The sequence below is a fragment of the Drosophila albomicans genome, chromosome 2R, assembly GCF_009650485.2.
Source record: "Drosophila albomicans strain 15112-1751.03 chromosome 2R, ASM965048v2, whole genome shotgun sequence".
NCBI lineage: Eukaryota > Metazoa > Arthropoda > Insecta > Diptera > Drosophilidae > Drosophila > Drosophila albomicans.
In genome coordinates, this window is record NC_047631.2 from 32,356,102 (window position 1) to 32,381,051 (window position 24,950).

At 44.7% G+C, this 24,950-nt stretch overlaps 1 protein-coding gene across 2 annotated transcripts; it reads right to left on the reverse strand.

The window, feature by feature from the left end:
• Positions 1–4: 4 nt before the first annotated feature.
• Positions 5–24,758, reverse strand: LOC117575922 (histone-lysine N-methyltransferase trithorax). Of its 2 annotated transcripts, XM_034260379.2 has the most exons (9): positions 24,104–24,758; positions 16,529–17,112; positions 14,237–15,403; positions 12,864–13,534; positions 11,967–12,523; positions 2,993–11,906; positions 2,787–2,920; positions 2,550–2,725; positions 5–1,898 (listed from the first exon to the last, which is right to left on the reverse strand). In XM_034260379.2, the coding sequence occupies exons 3-9, from the start codon at positions 15,290–15,292 to the stop codon at positions 1,725–1,727; spliced, it is 11,682 nt and encodes a 3,893-aa protein (XP_034116270.1). In that variant the 5' UTR covers positions 15,293–15,403; positions 16,529–17,112; positions 24,104–24,758; the 3' UTR covers positions 5–1,724. The 2 variants fall into 2 exon arrangements, with proteins under 2 accessions (XP_034116270.1, XP_051864098.1); XM_052008138.1 differs by lacking the exons at positions 14,237–15,403; positions 16,529–17,112.
• Between the last annotated feature and the right edge of the window lie 192 nt (positions 24,759–24,950).

A 24,950-nucleotide genomic window follows, 5' to 3' on the forward strand; every position in this document is an offset into this window, starting at 1 on the left:
GATCGTGTTTTGTTAAAATAATTTATTCTGTAGTTTATTAAACTTTTTTCTTTAGGGAATAAAAATATAAAATTCCTTGACGGTCGGGGCAAAAAGTGCCCCCGTCTGAATGGCTGCCAAAAATGCTGTGGAACTCTTTGCCTGTACATTCGTATATGCGTTTGCTTAGCTTTTTGCTCTCTCTCTCTTTCTATTCTCTCTGATATATGATATTCCGAACCGAACAATGTAAATAAGTAAGAGTGTATAAAGTAATATATGGGTAGATACATGAATAGTTAGAATAGTTTACATAGATAATGGGTTCAGGCTGATATTGTTGTTGTGGTTGTTGTTGTTCTTGCTGTGGTTGAATACAAAACGAGCTTAAACAAACTAATAGAATACAAGGGGGAGCGCATTGGGGGGAGTGGGGGAGCTGCTTAATAAATAAGGATTACTTTTAAAAGCCGGCAATTGTTGGCTGACATTACGCAAATTACGAAACGAAACACAATTGTACACAATCTATAAATCTAAATTGTAAGTGTAAATTTAAATAAAAATTACAAGTTAAAATTTAGAACACAAGCTTAATTCGATTAATTTACATGGACACTTTTCAAATGAATTAAATGTTAATCATTAATAATAATTAGAATAATAAATATGCATTTGCTTCATGTTGGTTTTGTTTTCTTTACAATAACAATAAAAAATGTTGGTGTTGTTGTCTGTTCACAAAATAATTTCAAATGGTGATGCTTAGTTGCGTGTTGTTTTTTGTTTTTGTTTTTTATATTAATTAGATTAGGCCCAGTGAATATTAATTAATTAATTCGTTATTCGTTTAATTATGTTTTACTTTTAGTTCGTAATAGTTTAGTTGTGGATCAATTGCAACAAACATAAATACTCAATTTCAATTTGCAATATTTTTGTTTTGTTTTTTGCGTGTGCATAATTCTCATAATTCTACCATAAAATAGTTTCATCTGCTTGTTTGTTGTTGTTGTATTGTTTGCTGTTTAGAGATTTGTTGCCACTTATATTGTTAATTAATTAATTACCTAATGCTTTTGTTTTATTGTGTGAAGCGTTTCCTAAGTATTTACAAACTAACACAAGCCCCTGTAAATAATCATTAAATTGTTTATCCATCCGCAATCAAATCGAATCTTGATTTCGAACCGTATCTAATAATGCTAATGCTATGTGGTTTATATATAACTCTATGTATATATATATTGTTGATCTTGATCGTAATTAATGTTAATATAATATAGAATCTGTCAAGCCTTAACATACTGAATTTCATACAAAGATATACTGATATATGGTATATATATCTGGTATTATATCATAGATACATATTTCTCCGCTGAATACTGAAATCATCGAGTGTGTTTTGTGTTTTTGTGTGTGTGTGTTGGTGTGCTTAACTTATGCAGTTAGGGGGTTATATCAATCGGGTAATATATATCTTGATATATATTGTATGTATGTGTGTGTGGTATATAATATCAACGTTTTAACTCTTACATTTACAACTTCTACTTAATTATTTGTATGCTCTATAATGAAAATGTATCACGATTGACCAAAACTTAGATCGAAATAACCGTTAACTACACATGTTCCGCTTTCACTTTTCCATTCTCTCCTTCTCTCTGTTTATCTTCGTCTCTCTTTTAGCTGCTTTCCATCAGCTGAGTATGCGTTTTATTACTGTTGTTTGTTTTAGTCTAGTTTAAGTACTTGCGACAGCGCTTTGAGCCGCATGAACAGGGAATCTTCTCGTCCTCAAAGGGGAACTTATAATCGTAGGTCAGTTCCTCGCCCTGCACAATGCGGCGCAGCGCAAAGATTATGATGTGCTTGTGGCCCAATATGTCGACGACCTTTGAGTAGCAATTCGGCTGTAAAGGAGAAAAAAAACTTGATTAAATTTGTGCTCAATGGAAGAATAGTTAGAATTGTTAAGTATTGTGTGTAGAAGGTTATTATAAATTTATGCCTGAGAAATTGTGTGAAACAGTCCGAAGGATAACAATCTAGTATATTTTGTACTCCATGATATATCAATACACAAAAATAGCATTTGGTATATTTATACCATATACCATATATTTTATTTTCCTTTTCAGACAATCTAGTATATTTTACACTATAGTATTTTTTAAATGTAGTACTATGTAATATACCAAAAAAAAGCCTTTGGTGTGTTTGAGTATTTTTTCGGTATAATACACCTATGGTATATTTTTAATATGGTACTATATCAATATACCAAATATAGTACTCAGTATGTTTCAGTATTTTTAGTATATTATTTTGGTATATTTTCAAATTCATACCGTTTTGTTTCGCTTTAATTCGGAATGAGTAACGGGTATCTCTTAGCTTTCTTACATATTTTTAATAGAAAATTATATATAAATATTTGTTGGCTGTTACTCAAATTCGATTCTAAGATATTTAAGTGCTTTTAAGTAAATGCACAGACTTCCAACTTGGATTCTTTCCTGCATTTGTCGACTCTTAGTAATACACACTTTTCGACTACTTACCTCACAGGAGTGATTGATGAAGCGTGCCGCATTGCCACGCATTGTGGCATCCACCACGAGGTTGTCGTCGATCTTGAACATGTAACAGCCAATGCCGCGACCATCGTAATAACGCTCTCGCTTGTCCGTCAGCGTTGAGCGTATGAGTTCTCCGGCGTATTCGATGACCATTTCACCTGTTAAATAAAACACAATTTAATCTCAGTCGAAAACAGAAATAGATCATCTTTAGCTTACCTGCTTCAATGTCCTTGGTGCAGTAGAGACCGCGTCCATGGATGTGCGAACGGAAGACGCCAACGTAATCCTTGTAGGTCTCCTTCAGCGTGCGATACTTCATGGCCATGGGCAGATTGCTGCCAGTGCCGCGTCTGCAAAAGGAAAAAAAGATTCCCTTGGTTACTCAAATGTCCCTCAAACATTGAACTTAATCCTTGACTTACCTTGGCACCAGCTCGTTGTCTGAAGGCTGCACAAACACCTGAATCGGCTGTTTGCGATGCCTCGATGCCAGCCAGCTGAACATATCATACTCGGAGCGATTGCTGTAGGGTTCACAGCGAGCACACTCGTAGGCATTCTCTTGCAAATCCTCCTGATCCGAGCCATAATCCATCAGCGTCTGTCCATCTGCGCCCGCAGCCAAAGCAGCTGCATTCCCTCCAGCTCCATTGCCCAATTGTCCAACTCCTGCTGCTGTGGAAACGTTTCCATTTCGCTTGTGATACTTGGGCGTATACTTGGCACACTTTTCCACGCCCGGCAGCTGTTCGATGAGATACTTCAGTGCATTGGTCTTCAGGCCAATCATCTGCACGCCACTCATGTCGGCCAAGGGACCCTCGGGCAATGGAGTCAGACCGTGAGCACGTCTCGCCACTTGCACCGCCTCGAAGACCTTCTCCCAGATCTCCGCTATCGAACTGGACTTGTAGGTGAAGCCATCCTCGCTCTGAATCTCATATAGCAAATGCGGTCCACTGATCTTCTTGGGATCACGCATGGGTGGAGGTTGTTGGGGAGCCGCAGCTGTGGGCACCACATTCTCAGCCACACTCTCAGTTTGTTGCTGCTGCTGTTGCTGTGTCACATCCAGCTTGGGTTTCTTTAGATCCTCCAGCTCAACACCAGCTTGCAACTGTTTCAGCTGCAACTCATGGGCTTCAGCCATTTCATGAATGTAGCTAGCAGCTGCTTCAACGGCGGCTGTTTCTTCGGCTGTGGCTGTGAATGCCTCATCATCTGTGGCTGCCACATGGCCCGTTGTGGCCAGCACATCTTCGACCATTTGCTGATATCCAGCACTTGCTTCGACTGTGGTTGCCGTTGCAATGGAATCGGCGCAATCATCGTTCGTCAGATTGTCGAGTATCTTGCTAATCTTCTCCTTGACTGCTGGTTCTTCACTGTCAGACATCTCATGATCGTTGCACGCTGATGTGGCCATCTTCAGACTGAAGTCATCGTCGTCTTCCTCATCCTCGTCGATTTCTTCAGGCACTTCGTTGCCATTCTTGAGACTCGCATAGTGATCCTCGGTATCCATGGGCACGGGCTCCACATGGAAGCCATGCTTCTCCAGCAGCGAGCTCTCGTTGCTGGTCAATTGAAAACCATTCGCCGTCAACTCGAGTTGTTGTTGTTGCTGCTGTTGGCAGCTTGTGGCTTCCATGAGCATGAGATCGTTGGACTTGGGCTTCTCCAGCTGCAACTGCGACTCGGATTCCTTCTCATAGATGGGCTCCGTGTAGATGTTGGCTTCATGTTGCTGCTGTTGCACCTGCATGGTGATGGCATTCGCTTGAGTAATCAACGCATTGTTCTTCAGCTCCAGCTCGTAGTTGGGTGACTTTTGTTCCAGTTGTGCAAAGCATTTGACCACAGCCTTTTGACTCGAAGCGCTGACGGTGGCCAAAGGCTCCTCGATGGGTTTTGGCGGCGTCGGCGATTGAACCACAACATCGGTGTCGAGTGGCGCTGGCTCTTGACGTTGCTGCATGGGCAACACACGATTCGTGGGCCGACTGTTGATGGTGATGCTGCTTTGGGGCGCCACCGTTGTGGTGGCACTTGCCGCCAGTGGTTGCTGTTGCAGCGGATTGACAACATTCGTGGGCAGCGAGTTGCTGGCATAATGTTGCAATCGATTCGCATTCGCGTTGCCATTGAGCAGAAGTTGCTGCTCCAGCGGTTGCTGCTGCTGACTGGGTTGCTCCTGCAACAGTTGCACGGTGGCCTGTGTTTGTGGCACGGGCGTCATGACAAACTGTGTCGTTGCCTGTGGCTCGGCGGTGTTCACAATGCTGATGATCGGCTGTTGGGCTGGCTGCAGTTGTGCTGTTGTCAGCTGCTGTTGTTGCTGATGCTGCAGTTGCATATGTTGCTGCTGTTGCTGTGGCTGCAAATGTTGCTGCTGCTGCTGTGGTTGCAGCTGAGCTGGCAGACGTTGCGGCAACATTGTTACCTTGGGCAGTTGACTAACCAAAGCTGCGGCTGCTTGTTGCTGTTGCAACTGTTGCTGCTGCTGTTGCAATTGTTGTTGCTGCTGCTGCAATTGCTGTTGATGCTGCTGCAGTTGTTGTTGTTGCAAGTTCGCTGCTGTTGCAGGCAACTTGGGCGCTGGCTTCATCAGCTTGGGCTTCACTTCCACTTTGTGTATCGGCCTTATTAAGTTGGTCTTCTTCTGCAGCGGCTTCGAGGCAATGCTCGGAGGTGCACCGCAGTTGCTGCCCGTTTGTCCCGTTGTTGCCACCTTCTGCTTCAGCTCGGCTGCCTGCTGCTGTCGCTGGAATTGCGCCGCCAGCTTCAGCTGATTGGCATTGGTCATCGCCTTGGACTGCGTTGCTTGTTGTTGCGGATGCGTTGTTGTGGTTGGCAACACCTTGTTGATCACCTGCGATTGCTGTGGCTGTGGCTGCACCTTACTCAGCACCGAAATAGGCGCCTTCTGTGCACTTACTTGCCTCTTCACTTGCGTCACAGGCGGAATCTTGGCAGTGACCACCAAAGGAGCACCGTAATCCGACATGGTTGCTTGTGCTGTGGATGTTGTGTTCGGTGTTGTTTGGAACTGGAAGCTGGCATTCTGCAGCAGTTGTGTGGTGGCATCATCCGTGGCCTGCGTTTGACTCTGTTGCAACACGCTGGTGGCATTCAAAAAGCTGCCTGCACTACCATTGGCATCCACTGCATTGTTGAGCACCACATAACCAGCGGGCAGATCGACAATCGGTTCGATTTTGCTCGCCTGAAACACTTGAGTTGTGGTCGCCGAGAAGCTGGCATTCTGACTGAGCACACCTGGCATCGCAGTGGACACAAATTGCTGCGATGACATCACTGTGTTCTGCACAATCGTCTCGAGTCCATAGTACATCGGTTGAGTGGCGAGAATCACTTGCGGCGTCGCTGTGGCAAATTCCAGTCCAGTTGCCCCCGCTCCTGTGGCTCCGCCCAAGATCAGAGGCTGTTGTGCTGCAGCATTCTGTGTGCCATCCGCTCCTGTGGTTAGTTGCAACGTCTGCGGCTGAATGAGAGTGCCAATGACTTGAGGCTGCGTTTGCAGTGGACCTGTTAGCATTTGCAGTCCCGAATTGGTTGGCGCCGTGGTCAACATCAAGTTGCCACTAGCATCTGTTTGCAGGAAAGTGGCGCCTGCTCCAGGGGCGGTGGTTGTCAGGAAAGTGGGCGTGGCCGTTGGCTGCTGTGGCTTAAAGTCGTTCGTTGTGGGTATCGAAATGTATTGCAGAGGTTGATTCTGACTGCCGTCGCCTGTGACAAACGAAATGATGTTCGGCGTCTGCGTTTGTGGCAGCAACAGTTGCGGCGTCTGCGGCTGTGCGTTGCTCTGGAATAGCAGCTGTGGCTGCAACAGATTCTGCCCCAGCAACTGTGTGGCGCCATTCGTTGCCACTGTAATCGGTTGCTGCTGCTGATGGTTCAACTGTGGCTGCTGTTGTTGTGGTTGCTGCTGCTGATGTGGCTGCAACTTGGCTTGAATCGGCTTCACTCCATGCCCGGACTTCAATTGCTTTTGCTTAGCTGCCGCTGTGGCCTGTTGTGCTGCCTTGGTGGCCACTGTTTTCAGAGGTTTCCCAGTGCCACGCAGTGGCAATACAATCTTCTTGTCGCTGTTGGTTGCCTGCAGCGTTTGATAGGTTGTTGCTTGGGGCACCGTTGGCGCCGTTGCCTGCAACAGCTGCGTGGCAGCTCCGTTGCTCTGGGGCAGCTGGATGAACTGTTGCGTGCCATCGGGATTCGTGGAGAGTGCTATCAGCTGAGGTTGTGGAGTGGCACTCATTGTGGGTTGCGTCAAAGCGAAGCCACCGCCGAGATTGGCAGCCAAGCTCTGTAAAGAGTTGGCATACAACTGAAGTTCATCGTTGGCATTGCTCGTAGTCGGTGCTGCATTTGGCTGTGAGAGGAAGAAGCCATTGCCCAGCGATTGTGGTTGCAGTTGCAGCGGTTGCAATCCCTGAAGTCCCTGCACCCCAAACTGTCCCAATGTGGCCAAGTTCTGCACCTGAGGAAACGATGTTTGCAAATAGTTGAGACCTCCGGCATTGCTCAAAGTCGCAGCAGCCAACGCTTGCTTCTGCAGCTCGTTCAAACTCTCGGCACTCAGCTGAGCAGCAGCTGCAGCACTTGACGCGGTGTCCGATTCGGATTCACTGGTGGACATCGGCTCACAGCTGGGCAAATGCCGCTGGAACGAATCGTAGTTGCGATAAGTGCACTGACAACGTTCGCACTTCACTTGACCCGTAAACTGAGCAGTCGACAAATTGCCATCGCCGCCAATGATGCGGAATTCGGTGATGGAATCGTCGACGCCATCCATTTGCATAATCTTTAACTTTGCAGACGTTGTCTCCTCGCGTCCCTCGCTCTTCTCGAAGTAACGCTTTGCTGCGCTCCACGTGAAACTCTTGCTGCGCATCGCTGTTGCTGCCGTTGCTCCATCCGTTGAGGTTTCGCTGCTGCGACGCGTGATACCTGCCACGGTGGCCATTTCCTTCTTGCTGCGCTGATTCAGACTGAGCAGCACTCCCTCGGCCAGGTTCTTGGAGAGCTTGCGGCGCTTAAACGCTGCCACGCTGCTGCCATCGAGCTTGGCCCAGGAGCGTGTCTGAGCTGTGGCTGTCTTCTTGAGCGCCGTCTTTGCTTGGCTGGAACTGCGAGCTGCTGATAACATTGCATCCTCGACGGGATTGCTGGCTGGCCAGCCATTGCTTAGTTCTAGCTGCTTGCTCAGGCTATTCGAGTTGCGTGTATCCTCATCGCAGATGCTCACCGAACTGACGCCAGCGGCTCCAACTTGCGATGGGATGGCTGTGGTGCCATCCTTGGACTGTTCGCTCATGGCAAAGAGTTCCGTCTTGTCGCCGAGATCCTCGTACATGAAAATGTCCAGCATGGAGATGCCGTCGAGTAGCTCATGGGGTAAATCCTCAAATATGGCATCCTTGATCTCGGGTGGCAAAAGATCCGCATTCTGCTGCGGTTCCTCCTCCGTGTTCTCATCTTGTGACACATACGAATTCGGGAACTCGGCCCAGTCGTTGCCATCCAAGACATCGCTGCGTGCCAGGCTGCTGTGCCATCTCGCAATCTGCGCTAAACCCAATTGGACCAACGAACCGTTCGCATTGCTGTGATCCACGGTGAAATTGCGACCCGCATCGAGTGTCAGCGTGGTGGAGTAACTGTTTTGGATCGTAGTGCGCACGGTGTACTCGACAATCTTCCAGGGTTCCTTTGAGGACCAGTAGAGGCGACTGCACAGGAAATTGATGGGTACAATTGCCTCAAAGGAGTCGGAGAAACGCGGCACAATCGAACCCAGTTGTCGCACCTCCAGTGAACCGATGTGGAACTGCACCTTGGCCGGTTCAATGAGCTTCTTCCGCTTGCGATCGAGTTCCACGTAAACGGGACGCGACACCTCAAAGTTCGACTCGTAGGTGACACTGGGAGAACCGTTCGCCTTCAATGCGTTCCGAGCATGTGCGGGACAATACATGGACTTGTCGGTGAGGAAGGCGCAATCGATGCTGCGCGCACAGGGATAATGATAGTGCTCGCCGCAGGCCTTGACGTTGCAACCAACGGTGGCGCCTCGATTGCCACACACCGTGCACTTGATCATGCGTCCTCGCGCCACCGCGCTGTGCACATTCTGCAGCGATCCATCGATCTCCTCGAACACCTCAGCGGACCACATGGCGCAATTGGTGTGCACCCAACAGTCGTGACCGCAGTAGAGCAGACGCGCTTCCTCCCCGGACAAACCTTCGCCACTCTTGCGGCAAAAGAGGCAGACCCGTGAATCGAGACGCGTCTTCAGGCCACAAGCTCCCAGATCATCCACCTCATCGAGGGGAATGTCGAGCACTCCAGAGCGAGGCGCCTGAGACGTTGTGTGATGCTCGGTGTATGTCGAGGGAGAATCCTCAAGCTCCTCGTAGCCACACGACTCGAACATGTCCTCCTCCAAGGCATCGGTGCAGGCTTTCGTCTCGTTCTGGAACCAGGGAAACTGTTCGCTGAGCAGCTCCTTGTACGCAATGTCCAGCTCATCGCAGTTGCTCTGCTGTATCACCTGACTCATGTCGTAGTTGAACTCGGCCAGCGACACATACGCATTGCCCGCAATCTTTTGCTTGATGTCCACCAGACTGAAGGATTGCGGTTGCGCCAGAGGTTGCAGGCAGCTGCAGGGCACAGGAGTCGCAGGCTTCGGATTGTGCACGTTGTGGGCATTGCTATGCTGTTCCTTGAACTCGTAGACATCGTCGCTGTTCTGTGACTCGCCATCGCTGCCCAATCCGTTGTAGTTGAACTGCAGCGCCTTCGGTTGCAATCGTCCCTGACTGTGTGTCTTGCCATGAGCATTGTTTGTGACCGATGCGGCGCATGTGCAGCGCAGTTTCTTGCGCGGACTGAGCTTGAGCAGAGCGCAGGCTTGACGGGATTTGCTGAGCAGTTTGAGCACACTGTAGAGACTCGATTTGAACTCCTCCATCACAGCCTGACGCCATTCCTCGGCCTTGTTGCGTGAGACTTCACATCGCCTAGCACACTTCTTGCAGATGAACTCAATGGACTCGGGGAGAGTGCTCAACAGATTGTATTGCTCATCGCTGAGACCTTCGCACTTGGAGTGCACCCATTGATTGCAGTCGCCGCATTCCATCATCTTCAGATCAAAGTCGTTGTCGTCATAGCACTTTTGGCAGATGGGGCAGAAGTTGCCCTTCTTGCGCAACTTGAAGCAGGCGGTGCACATGGGCAGATTGCCCACAAACTTGGACACCTTTGTGGTGGCGCAGGACTTGCACTTGAGGCAATTCACACAGATCAGCGGACGATCAGCGCCGAGCAAACGTTTGCTGGTACCCAAGCAGGTGCTGTGATAGTTCTTCTGGCACTTTTGGCATTTCACTTTCGATCCCGACGACATGTTGCACGTGTAGCAGACCGTGCAACGCGGACACAGCCAGTTGAGACGTTGCGTTAATTGATTCAACGCCGTGTTCGTGGCCGCTGAGATGGCGCAGGCATTGCTCGAGGTTTCGAGCAGACTGTTCATCAGCGTATCCTCAAAGGAGCTGTGCTTCAGATTATACTCGTCCTGCACACAATACTGATGATACGGCTCGCAGCAGCAGGCACAGAAGATGAGCGGATCGAGTCCCGTTGAGCCGCAGAGAAAGCACAACGCACGTTGTGCCACAGTCTCGGTGACAATGAGACCGAAGCCCGTTTGACAGACCTCGGCGGGATCGTAATTCTCCCAGAAGTCGATCGAGATGAGCGTCTTGAGGCGACTCACTTCCTTGGCCAGGGCACGACGCGTCGGTTTGTCGTTTGTGCTGCTCGTGCTCGTGATATGTTCCAGGTTGCGTTGCTTCTTGTGGACCACCAAACTGCTGCTTGACGATGTCACGGTGGCTGCTGCCGCATTCCGGGTTGTGACCTTACCCTTGGTCGATGTCGAGGACGAGGAGGAAGTCGAGGTGGAGTTGCTGGCCAGCTTCTTAGCCTCTGTTTGGATATGTGATTTGCTGGCTTTGGTCTCCGCGGGCTTTGCAACAGCTGTCTGCTCCTCAGGCGGTGTCTTGCATGTGGCACAATTGTCGTTCTCATCGATGATCATTTGCACCGGCACCGGTGACTTGGGTGTTGGTTTCTTAACCACCTCAGGAGTTGGCTCGACTGCGGCAGCTGCTGCTGGTGTCGCCTCTGCAGTAGCCAGTTCGTCGTCCTCCTCATCGCCAAAGGTAGCCAAGGGTTGACCGAGCACAATGGATGCACTGCGGCAGACGTGCTTCACCCTTGGTCCCTTCAGATCAATGCGCTGTCGCTTCAGGCTGTCGGGAGCTGCTGCAGGCACGTCTACACTCTCAGACTGACTTGGAGTTGAGCTGGTTCCGGACTGCGCTGCAGTCGAGGAGGAAGCAGCTGTTGTTGCTTGTGGTTCCTCCTTTTGCGTCTCCTGCGCTGTCGTTGATGTCTCTGCTGCCTTTTTGGTCACAGGACTAAGCGGCTTCTCGCTCTCCAGTTCCCTCGCCTTCTCTTTCTCCCGCTCCCGTTCTCGCTCGCGTTCCTTCTCCTTGTCGAGCTTCTCCTGCTTCGCCTGCTTACGTGTAACCTTCGCGGGAACAGCTGCTTCACTGGTACTTGTGCTGGTGCTGGCAACGGGACTGAGTCCAAGCGGTTCCTTGGCCGGTTTCTGCTCGCTGCTGATCTTCAGGAACAGCGGTTTTTCAAGTATAGCCGGACGCAGCAGAGGAGTGCTGCCAAAGGTGACATTGTTCTCCGCCAGCGGATTCGATTTGATGGAGTTTACTGTCGTCTCCGCTGTGGTCTTCCATTTGATCGTTGTGCTCGATGTGGCGCCCACTGAGGATGTGGAGCTCGCAGGTGCTGCAAAGCGTAGACTTGCTGTTGGCGAGAGCAGCTCGAGGGATTTATCATCCTTAGACGTTGTCTCCTCTCGCATGCTGACTGGCAGCATGGCACTCATGCGACTTCTGTGACCCGTGGGCAGTTGGAAGGCAGCGAGACACTTGCGCAACCAACACGCTGTGCAGCGTGCCTTGAAGAGCTTCTTAAAGAGATTGGAACTCCCGGCTGAAGCTGCGGAGAAGTTCTTCGAGTGAATGTTGCAACTGCCGCCGTCCTTGCACCTCAGCAACTGGCTGGGCATCCCGGGTGTGTACAACTTGCAGATCTTGGTCATACGCGAGATGAACTTGCAGCAATACTCGCAGGCAATCACACCATATTTACGCTCCAGCGGGGCATCCTTGTTGTTCACCGGAGTCGTGCACACGGCACAAGTCATTGGGGCAACTGCAAAACAGAAGCAAATTAGTGAAAATCCTTTAACTGCGATCCTCTCAATGAACTCACCTGCATTGGCACTGTTGTGTGAGCCAAAGGATATTGTGTTTGCTGTTGAAATGGCACTTGAGGATGTGGTGGACAGCAGCAATCCCGACTTGGCAGCTGCCCCAGCAAACAGTCCGCCTTTGTCCTGGAATTGCAAACGCGGCTGTCGCAGCACAAAACTGTTGTTCAGCTTCATGCCCGCAAAGCTGGGAAACGTCGTCGTCGTTTCCTTGCCCAGCTTCGATGTGGATGCCGCTGTATCGGCTGCAAAGTCACCGAGACCAAAATAGTTCTTGGGCTTCGTCTTGGCACTTGACACAGTTTCCGGTATGTTCTTCTTGCTGGTGCTGCTAATGCCCCCAGAGTCGAGGAGTCGCTTGTTCGGTTTGATGATGCGGGAGGAGCGTGTGCTGCGCTTGGGGAGCACAAAATGCTTGTCCATCACCAATTGCCGATCATCGTTGTCCCTGTCATCGATGCTGGGGCCAGTCTCTGTGCTCTTCTCGGAAACAGCTTCCTCATTGTCATCCAAATCATCATCATCGTCATCCTCATCCATGTCATCGCTGCTAGCGGAGCTGTTATTATATTAGAAATTAGTATTAGCATTATTTGATCAATTAATTGAAGAGCTGACAGTCTCGAGAGTATGCAAAAAACTATTCAAATTTAGCTATTAATTATTTTGGTTATTTTTTAATTGCTCACAATTATATTTCATAACGAGTTTCTATCTGATTTTCCGCTGCCCTTAAAATATAATTACTTCATTGACTTTCCAATTAAATGCCCAATTAATTTCTATAATTGTTAATTGGGACGAGATAAGCTAGGCTTTCAACAACTTTGCTGCATACTTCACGGCTGTCGCTGTCCCTGAATGAAAATTGTAATTGAATCAGCAGTAGACAGACTTACCCATCATCATCGTTGTCCTCGTTGGCTTTGCGAAATGTGACACCACCGGAGACGGCATCTTCATCCTCCAATGGGGCGCCAAAAGCGCGCGACAAACCCGAGTTGAAGAGGTTCGACGAGGAGGAGGATGAGGATGAGGAAGAGTTTGATGCTAGATCGTTTGTGGCACTGTTGCTGCTGTGTGGCACCGAGCGAAACTTGAGCGAATTGAGCTTATCGATGTTGGAGTTCTTGTTGAGTATCTTGGATAGAATCGAGGGACGCACAATGAACTCGCTGCCGCGGCAATAAGCCAGCGGCCGGTTCAGGCTGTCCTTCTTCATGATGGAGACGAGTGGCACCCGGTTGTCGGGATTGTAGAAACGCTTCACCACCGACTTGTCATCGCTCGTCTCGAGTATGTTCTTGAAGGTGACCGTTTTCTTTTGCTTCTGTGACGCTGTCGAAGACGTCGCAGCTCCTCCTCCTCCAACTGTTGTTGCTGCTGATGAAGTTGATGACGCAGTTGCCGCATTGGACGCTGATGGCGCCCCTGCGGCACTTGTGGAAGCCCCAGTGCCATTTGAAGTGCATTCGCTCGATTTGTTGTTAACGCTGTTGTTGCTGCTGGTGTTTGTGGTGAGGGCTTCCGTTGCCGCCTCATTGGTCATTTGTTCGTTGGAAGCCATCAACTGCGAAAAAGTAAACGACAAGTTAGTCTCCCTCTCTCTCTCTCTGCTCCCACCAGGTAATCAATAATTCATGCAACTAAACTACATGCATGCTCGTAAAAACTAAAGCAACCAACCACCACAAGCTAAGAAGCATGCAACAAGAGTAAAAACAAAAGCAGGGCCACAACAGAAGGGATAGCAAGAAGTGCAGGAGCAAGTGCAAGTTTTGGGGGAAAACAAGTTATGTGCAGCCAGGTACAGGCTAACCTGGCAAGGTAAGCCAGCCAGCCAGCCTTCCAGCCATTCAGCCAGTCATCCAAGGCAGGGGCCAAGCGCGAAAACGTCATAAGAGCCAATTAAGCAGGTAAGCAAGACAGTCAAGCAAAGAGGGGGGAAGTTATATGTAGGTGGGGGGAGAGCTCAAAGGAAGGTGCAAGTGTAAGTAAGTGCAACTCTGGGGCGCATAATTTAGTGTGTTGTATTTACATTTGCCTCAAAAGCAAATAACACGCGAGACACTCAAAATCACTGAGGAAAATCGGCTTAAACTTATCGTATCGTGTGTATATATAATAAATGTGTTTTGTATATACATATATATAGTTTACATATAATTGTGTGTATTTGTCTGTAAGCACATGTGTGTATATTTATAAAAAGCGTTTCGCGAACCAGCAAAGCAAAAAAAAGTAAAGTGAAGCAAGAAAACAATCAACTTACCATTGCAACGTCTTCGTCGCCCTTTGCTGCAACAGCAGCAGCAACCGTTGCTGCGGCTGCATCGACCACTTTTGCTTCAACTGTGGCAAAGGGGTTTGCAGCTGCACCTCCCCCGCCCCCTCCTGCTGCACTCGCAGCCGTCACTATTGACGACGACGCTGGCGTCCCAATCCCATTCCCTGCTTGAATCGCAGTCGCTGTTGTTGGTGTTGCTGCCTCAGTTGTTGTTGTTGTTGTTGACGTAGGAGAAGTTGATGATGAAGGGCAATTAAGTTGCAATTGTTGTTGTTGCTGTTGTTGCTGCTGCTGCTTGAGTTTCGACGTTGAGGGCAACATCACCTCAGCTCTGGCCAGATTCAAGTTTTTGAATTTTTTATTGCCTCCTTTGCGTGCACGTTGCAACGAGGCAAAGGCGGCAACTGCTGCCGCCGTCGAAGTTGATGTTGCTGGCTTCTTGTCATTGCTGCTGTCATCGTCGTCATCGTTGTTTGTGTCCTCGGCGACATCAACAGCAGAAGCAGAAGTTGAAGTTGAAGCTGAAGCAGACGCAGCATGCCCCGCGGCATTCACTTCGATATTGTTGCCTTGATTTTTGCATTCCTTGACCTCTGTGCCACCCCCTGCCGCTGTACTCCTGCTGTGTTGATGGCTGCTGCTGCTGCCTTTGTCATTGCTGCCACCGTTTACACTGCCACCATTTGTTGTGCTGCCATTGCCGGTGTTGCTGCTGCTGTTGTTAGAATCACCCACATTGCTGCTGCTGCTGGCGGCTGTTGCACTATTGTTGCCACTTGTGGCAAGTGTACCGCCAGTTGGCGCATTATCATCATCATCGTTATCACAATTGTTGCTCTTCTCCCGCGTTGAACCAGAGCCAGCACTCTGTTCACTTTGCTGCTGCTGTTGTTGTTGTTGCTGTTGTTGCTCTGTTGCAGCGGCTGCTGTGGCTGCTGTTGCACCGCCGCCCACCGCAGAATCATCCTCGAGTTGCAGCACACTTATCCGCTTGCGATTAATCGACTTGGATGGTTTCCCGGGGAACTTGGAGCGGCCCATAATAAACACGCACTTGCTGCCACACTTTTTATTCGCATTTGCATTTGCAATTCGTTGCGTTTGCCACTAAGTTTCCTTGCTTGCTGTTTGATGTTGCTGCTGCTACTGCAACTGCAGAAAATCAAAAAATTAAACACCACTTTTTTTTTGTACTTGTATAAATAACAACAATGTTCACGTGAGGCCAAAAAAGACCGGTATTATAGCCAGCGACAACGACAACGACAACAACAACACACGACGTTTGGAATGCGTCAATTTTCCCCCTTTTGCTTACTCTCTCACAACTCGTTGTAGTTGCTGTTGTTGTTGTTACTCTGGTAACTGATTCCACTCGACTCCCCACTCAATAACACACACTCACACACTGAGTACACGACAAAAGCCGATGCGACGCCACTCGTTTCGTTTCGTTGTGTTTGCGATTCGGTTCGCTGTTCGTGTGCAGTTTCGTTTCGTTTCGCTTCGCGTTGTTCATTCCTCGGGTTTTTCGTTTAGCTCGTTTTCGCGCGCGTTCCTCGCTCCTTGCTTTGCGAATTACAACTACTAAGCCCGAATGTGACGTCGGAACGCGGCAGCCGCCTTTACCTTTTGCAATTGCTCTAGCGCTCTCTCGCGCCACTCTCTCTCTCCCGCTCTCTCACACATTCATACGCGCGCTCTCTCTGTGTGTGGAATTGCGCTCTCTCGAGCTCCTGACACTCGAAAGGTGCAATTGCAGCTGCCTTTGTCTGGTCGTTGTTATTGGTTCAGTTCTAGTGCTGCCGCTGCTGCTTCACAGCTCCTGCTGCCATGTCTTGCGTGACCACCAGCACACACCACCACCACCTTTTTTTTCACGCTGCCTACCACTAAATATATATAGTTAAAAGTACAACAACAACACAAAAAAGGAGAAATAAATGTAAAAACGTCACAACTGACGCTATGTCGCTGCCTCTGCTCTGCTCCTTAGCACGCGCTCGTTTTTGTCTTTGCACTGCATATATGCAGACTCCTTGTGTGTGCTCTCTCTTCTTTCGCCTCTCTCATTCACTCACTCACATTCACACTATCTCGCTCTGGCCGCTGTTACGCTCCCGTCAACGTTTCATCGACGTTTTAAGTGGTTTTTCTACTTCAGACTTGAACTTTTTCTACTTCGGAGGATTTTCTTGTTATTTTTTTTTCACTCCTGCTCTCGGTGTTGTTGTCGTTGTTGTTGTAGTTGACGCTGCTAGAAATTAAAATTCTTACGTTTTTGTTGTAGTTGTTGTCGTTGGTGCTGTTATGGCCCACACTACCCTTGGCATGTAGCTAAGTGGTGGGTTTTCCTTTATGACTCTGCCCAGTTTACGACAGCAGCGTTTGTATTTTGTGTGTGTTTCGTCGGTTTTTGTTTTTGCGTTTGTTGTTTTTTTTATGGCAAGTCGAGAATGAAAATTCTTCTTTTTGCGCGTTTAGTTTTTCTGCGTTTTGAGTTTTTGCTCGTCGTATTTACAATTTTCCACATTGCTGTACTTTCGCGGCACGTTGCTCAACTATGGTTGTTGTTGTAGTGGGACTGTCTGCTGCTGTTGTTGTTGTTGTAGTTGTTGTTGTGGCTGCCTCATCAACAGCAACATCATTTGTATGTTCATCATTATCATCGTTATCATTATTACGATGATGATGTGCCGCATCAACTACATCATCATCATCATCATTAAATACTATTCGTACACACACACACTCACAACAACAATTTCCTAGCACACTTTTTGCGCATCGGCTTTTTACAGTAGTCTTGTTGTTGTTGTTGTTGTTGTGGCGAATTTTGTCTTGGCTTGATTTTCTTGAATCTGGAAAAATGATTGAAAAGGGGGGGCAGCGAGCGGTGGGTGGATGAGGAAGAACGGTTGAGGAGGATAGGGGGGAAAACAAAGTAGAAATTTATTAGTTCGCTTCGTCGCAGTTGGCAAACAAGTTGAGTGTGTGTGTCTTTCTATGTGTGTGTGTGTGTGATGAGTGGGTGTGAATATGTGCATGTGCATGAGTATGAGTACGAGTAAGTATTTGTATTTGTGTTTGTGTGTTTGTGTATTTTGTGGCAACAGGAGCTGCATGTGACGCTGGTTAACCATGTTTGTGAAATACTTAATGGCTGATGGCATGAGTATGAGAATGAGAATGAGGTGAAAAACGTTCCGTTCTGCCCACCCCACAATACACACAACTCCCCCCCTCTCTCTCTCTCTTTGTGTGTCTCTCTAACTCGTTCACATTTCCCCCACTTTTAGCGTTGACTTGCTATGGCTTTTTCCTTTTGTTTTGAGTTTAGTTCAGTGTTTGCTGCATGCATGACTCAGTTTCGTGCATAGGTGATTGTTTTTTAGACCTGTTCACTTTTGAAGAAGGGTCTACTAAGTCCCTGAGGCAATAGAAGACATCCTCGATTATTTATAGAATATAATATGTACTAAATAAACATCAACAGTCAAGACAATTTGTCTGTTTTGTATTTATCATTCATATCAGAAGATATAAGAGATAGAGTCACCATATCATATTTTATTTAAAAAGTTTAACACATCCTTTTCATGACGAAACCAATTAAATGAGCAATTTATATTACTATGTGATTGTTTTTTAGACCTGTTCACATTTGAAGAAGGGTCTAGTAAGTCTGTTAGGCAAAAAAAGACATCCTCGATATCACAAAGAATATATTATATTCTAAATCAGCATCAACAGTTTTTATTTATTTTGTATCTATCTTTTATATCAGCAACTATGAGATATAGAGCCACTAGACTATATGATATTTTATTTAAGAAGTTTAATATATCATTTTCATGACAAAACCTAGCTAATGAGGAATTTATTTTAATATGTGATTGTTTTTAATACCTGTTCACTTTTGAAGAAAGGTCTACTAAGTCCGTGAGGCAAAAAGAGATATTCTCGATCACATATAGAATATAATATGTACTAAATAAACATCAACAGTCAAGACAATTTGTCTATTTTGTATCTATCTTTCATATAAGAAAATATAAGAGATAAAGTCACTATATAATATTTTATTTAAAAAGTTCCAATCCTTTAATGACGAAAACAAGTTAATGAGGAATTTATTTTAATATGTGATTGTTTTTTAGACCTGTTCACTTTAAAAAAAAGGTATATTATGTAAGCCAGGCAAAAGAAGAAATCCTCGATGCCACAAAGTATATAATTTAGACTAATTCTCTATCAACACTCAAGATAATCTATCTATTTTGTGTCTAATTTTGATATTAGCAACTTTAAGAGACAGAGACCTACGATTTTATGGTATTCTCCACACTTTTGTTTCAGGACTTAAGTATATCTTTTCAATGACGTATCAAAGTTAATAAGAAATTTATGTTAATGCATTGCATTAAAAGTAAACGAACGGTTAACTATGATTAAATCAAGATTGTGAATTAGGTTTTATCATAACTTTCATATTTATTGTTGTAAAATTTACTTTGTAAATGAAATGTGAAAAGATCTTTAAATATGACTATATCACAATTATGAATTAGGTTCTATTTTAAGTCTCATACTTTAAAATCGTAAAATTTAAATGAAATCTCAACAGGTCTCTTACAGTCATAAGTTTAAATATGACTATTTCAAGATTATAAATTGGGTTTAACCTCAACTTTCATACTTTAAAATTGTAAAATTAGCATTGTAAATGAAATATTAAAAGGTCTCTTGCAGTCAACCTGACTATATCGAGATTATGAATTAGGTTTTATCTCAACTTTCATACTTTAAGATTTTAACATTTACTCTGTAAATATGAACAAATCTCTTGCAGTTTAAATATCTTTTTTACTTTAAGATTGTAACTAACTTTCTAAATTAAACATGAACAGGTCTCTATGACTATAATATGACTATATCACAATTATGAATTAGGTTTTATCTAAATTTGTATACTTTAAGATTGAAAAGTATGCATTGTCAATAAAAGGTGAACAGGTCTCTTGCAGTCAATACTCGATTGTCGCTTTCTTGTTACCTATTTTTTTTTTTTGAGAGAGAGGTGTTCGTATTTGCCTAGGGGCACACGACCCGACACATTCAGTTGCCAGTTACAAGTTACAAGTTACTAGTTACAAGTCGCCAACTACAAAAACTACTATTTGCTATTTGCTAGAGTCTGCTCTGGTCAGTCGGTTGGCGGCTAGTTTAGTTTGTTAGTTAGTTATGCAGCTAGTCAATCATGTCAACTGTACTGCACCAAAGTATTTGTTGTTATTGTTGTGGTTGATTTTTTTTTCTGCTGCTTTTACTAGTTGCTAGTTTTCTAGTTAGTTGGCCCAGACAATAATCATGAGAGAGCGTTGGAATTGTGTTAACGTTTTACATTTTGTAATTGCATTTGCGGCTCAAAGCGTCAGTTAACCGTTGCCTTTTATGTTTTGCGACCGCAAATGCTGAATCTGAATGAATGAATGACGTCAATGACACTGCGATTGACTATGATTGATGAATGATAATTTGATGGAAATGCACACGATTTGATGATGTCCGATTAACACTTCATTATAAATTAACACTTCATTTATGAATTTAAACATTTTATTTTAGCTTAACACATAATTTGAATTTAACAATTTTGAAATTTGACAAATTTTGTTTATTTATTTTTCCAAATGTTTACTATTCTAAAAATTTAGTGATACCACAATTAACAATTTTTAAATTTTGTAAAAAAATTAGTTTATTTATTTTTCCAAATTTACGATTCTACAAATTTGAATTTAACAATTTTGAAATTTTATAAAATTCGTTTATTTATTTTTCCAAATTTACGATTCTAAAAATTTGAATTTAACAATTTTGAAATTTTACAAAAATTTGTTTATTTATTTTTCAAAATATATAATATTCTAAAAATTTAGTGATACCGCGATTACAATGTTTAATTTGAGCTTAAAGTAATATTTCAAATTTAGTGAAGCTATTGATATGTAAAGTGATTGATAGTTAAATGATAATTTTGATGTTCAATTGTGTAATGATACGGTTATTTAAAAGAGCTTATAATTATGTTTTCAATGTATAGCTTAGTTCTACAAATAAATTGTGTATTGAGGGGATGAAAGATGAATTGCTTGGGTTCGATGATTGAAAGGTGATGATGATTAATGAGATTGAGATTTCAAATTGGGGTTCAAAACTTGTAATAGTTATTAGCGTCGTAATGTGGCTAATGTGCAAAACTGTTCAGCGTGTGGAGACAGATGACAGATGACATAACAAAACTAAAGGTTAATTCGCTCAAGCTCAAAACAATTGTCAACAATTTAATACTCGACTTGCCTCGTTTCGGCGCGGCGCACAAACTACGCTTTTAAATTGCAAATTGAACACAGAGAGTGACACATAAAACTAGTATTAATAACAGCGTTGTGTGTCCCTGTATATGAGTGTGTGTGTATGCGCTGACATCAATTAAGTAAATCGCTATAATTATAAACAACACAGACAGAGACAGAGATGGAGACAAGCGCAAGCTTATGTAGCTGCCACATGGAATATTATTGAACTAATCAATAAAATCTCGCTAAAGATGACAAAATGCGAGAGCTGAGAAATGTGTGCACAAAGCAGAGACGCGAGAAGAGACACACAAGAGACACATCAAATACTAAAAATAAAGCAATTGATGTGAATAATTTGAATGCTACAAATAAATAAGAGTCACGCGAGGTGCGTGGAAGGGGTAAAAAACGTTTGCGGGGGTGGAAAGGAGGGGGGTTCGCTTGAGCCGGAGATGGAGGTGACTGACAACACACACACACAGACACACTTATACGCACATACTTGAGCGGTCGAACGAACTGTGTGCGAATCAAAACGAGTCAATGCAAAGCCGAATACCAAATACCGAACCGAGCACGAAGCCGAGGAGGAATCGTGTAAAAACGACAACAACGGCGAGGCGCGAGGCCGCACACACACCTTTAATTTAATTGCCATCAATTATGGTAAAAAGATTAAGAAATCAAAACAAGCGCAAAACGTACAAAAACATGAATAAGGCGAATGAGAAGCAAAACGAAACGAAACGCATACAAACATAGACACAGAGTACAGACGCACACACACATCCACAGGCAAGCGCACACAGACGGGCGACGTGTTCAGACAGGTAGGCAACGAGACAAAGACAGAGACGGAGACACAACTTGCAAATTGCGAGTAATTGAGCAGATTAAAGTCAAGCAGCGACAGTGTCAGAGGGAGCAGACAAGACACACACTCGCATACTCACAAAGACAGGCTGGCAGACAGACAGCGAGGCAGAGCAGAGCAGAGTGTGGTGACGTGAAGTGGGGTGAGTATGCTACAGTGGGGTGAGGCAGGTAATGACGATGCCAAGATGTCGATTGAAAGCCGAATCAACTGACGAACGAACGATTAAAAACGTGAGCATAACAATCACAACGACAACAACAACACTACTAAATACGACAGCTACATATAAACACGATTGACAAGTTGACCAGCAACTAAATACACATGCAAAAGCACACACACACACATACACATACAAGCAGGCAGGCAGCCACACATGCATAGATAAGTATGGAAATTTGCATGAAAATATGCAAAAAATTCCCAAAAATACATGTGCACACCGAAATGAGAGCAAATGAGAACGGGAGAGCGGCGAACGAACCAAACGAATCGAATCGAACGAGAGAGCGCCACAAACACGAGCAAATGGAGCCGAACAAGAGAAAGCCGAAAACGGAGGCCAAGCGAGGCAGCAGCTGAAGAATTTGAATTAAACAGCGAAAAGACAACAAGCAACAAATGTGTCTCCCCCTCCCACCACCTTACACAGTATGTGAGAGCACCCAAAGGAGAGAGAGATTGAGAGCGGCTAATGAGTTGGGGGGCCAACTGTTCAATATAAGAGAGCGCATTTGCGTGGGTGTGTGTGTGTGTGTGAGAGAATGAGCGAGCGAAGGTGAATGAGGTGCCCAAAAGACGTTCAAATCAAAACACACGCAACAAAGGTGAAAGAAAATGTGCGCGCCAATATGTGGGAGCAGAGCGGTATTATAATGAGTGTATGTGTGTGTGTTTGTGAGAGTGTGAATGAGCAACGAAAAGCTGAGCGTGAAACGCAGTTTGAAGCCCAATTGCCACGAACACGAAAGTAGCAACAACAAACAACAGCAAGAGTAGCTGTTGCTCTGCTTGTTCTTCTTATTTGTTTGATTTGCTTTAGATTTGTTATTGTTGTTGTTGTTTTGCTTGTTGGCGGCAGTTGTCGAAGATTCTTGTTGTTGTTATTGTTGTTAATGGTTGTGGTGGTGGGTTCGTTCGTTCGTTCTTCAGCTGGGACAGCAGCTGTCACTCGACTAAATTCTACGTATGCATTAGCCATGTAAACTGATAATTCGCTTAGCCGCCCCTTCATACACCAAAAATAACAATGAACGCAAATTCCTTTTCTTCTTCTTCTTCTCTTTTTTTTTGGCACAATTTGCGAGGTGTGTGCCATAAATTATGGCCGAGAAACAATTGCGTCTGTGCAGCGAAGCGTCAAAACAGACGGCAATATTTAAGGCGTATGCAAAAATTTGTGTGTGTGTGTGTGTGAGTAAGTTTTTACATTTGCTTATGAGCAATTACTCGCAAATTTGGCGCGTAGTTTCTCACGCTCATCGACACACTTTAGATTTGATCGACAAAAATGCCAAAGCAAAGATGGCGTCAAGAGCGCCAGAGTGTGAGAGGGAGACAAAAACAATCACACACACATTGATAGATTTGCATATTCAAAAAGACAAAATAAAAATGTAGCTAATACACAAATGTACAAATATTTCGTAATTATTCATCAAAATTATCAACGCAGCAGCCAAAGCTAACAACGCGGCCGGCCACGGCAATAACAACAACAACAACAGCAGCAGCAGTAGCAGAGAGAGCAATAACAACAACAGCAATAACAATAATAATAATCACAATAACAACGACGACGACAAAACGTTGCGCTGTCGTAAGCACAGCAATTCAACTCGGGCCAATCGATTTAGCTGCTTGGCAGTTTTTCATTTTATTGTCGACACACACACACACACAGTTGCACACCTAAATACATACATACAGACAGACAGTCGTATGTACATAATTTATTAAAAGTTTAAAAAGCAACGCAAATGATCAGCGCAATTTTAGTTATAAATACAAGCACTTGGGTGGGTGCGTGTGTGTGAGCAGGCCAGCACTAGTTAATAGAGAGCGAACGTATTTGATTTGAAGTGAGTCGCGCGAGACAGCAACAACAACAACAACAACAACAGCAGCAACAATAACAACGACGACAGAAACAAAAACAATTAACTGTAGATACTCAATACACACATTAAATGTTATTTATTGATGCTGTGTGTGTGTTGATGTTGTTGTTGATTTTTCCCACTTTGCTTTCTATAGTATTGAATTATATGTGTATGTGCGAGTGTGTGTGTGTGTGTGTTTGCACACTGGGGCAACAACTAATCAATGCACTACTGCAACAACTACAAAAAACTACCTTTTTTTTGCAAAACAATACAAATAAATGAAGTGTTAGTTTTAGTGTGTCAAAAATGCAATTTGTTTTGTTAGTTGTTAAAATGAACGATGCGAAATATGTTTGTATGTATGTATGTTTGTATGTGATGGTCAATCGACTGACTCATCTGCCAAAAAATAATATAAAAATTCAGCCGATTGAGTCGTCGACGCCTTGTTTATTGAATTGAATTGTTTGTGTCTGTGTGTACCTACATTATTTATTTTAATTACCTTTTTCGATGACTATTTGCAATACGTAGTATATCCAACTTGTTGGGGGCCGAACAGGTGAAGGGACGTTGACAATTTCATGTGTTTAACATATTTTGGCAACAATTACAACACACGCAAGACACGAAAACACGATTTGTTCAATATGTATATTCGGTATTTTTCGTTTTTATTTTCGTTCACTTATTTGTTGGTTTTTGCTTTGCTCTCGCATTCGCCTGCTTGGCGCGCGCTTGTTGTGCTCTCTTTCTCTCACTCTCGCTCACCGAAAGAAGACAACATACAAAACAACATACACACACGCACACACACAATCACGCTCACAAATGACACTCGCTCTCTCGCTCTTGTTCACTCTCGCGCCCGCGCGTTATATATATATCGACATACGTATGTGTATGTGTGAGTGCGGAGAGTATGTCTGTATGTATTTTACGACGATGAAAAAAAGCCCGAGTCTTCAGAAATCAGGTTTGCAGCATTTCATTTTACATTTTTAGGCATTTAGCCGTGCAAATTTCATATCTCATCACTGCACAGATCACTTATTAACACTTTGCACAATAATTTATCAATTATTTACGACATTTTACCCGTTTTTTCACGAAATTTCTTGAGCAGCTTCGCAACGCTCGCTGTCGCAAGATGTTATCGCTTATCGATAATAACAACTCGACCCTGGCACATTCCCCTTATATCGATAGTATCGTGTGCTCGATATGTTTACTAAGAAAATTTAGTTGATTTTGGTGTAAAATGAGTGAAGAAGATAGCAATTATAATATATATTTGTGTTTAATTTGATTTTGTTCAATATTGTCTATAATTATTTATTTAGATCCCTTAA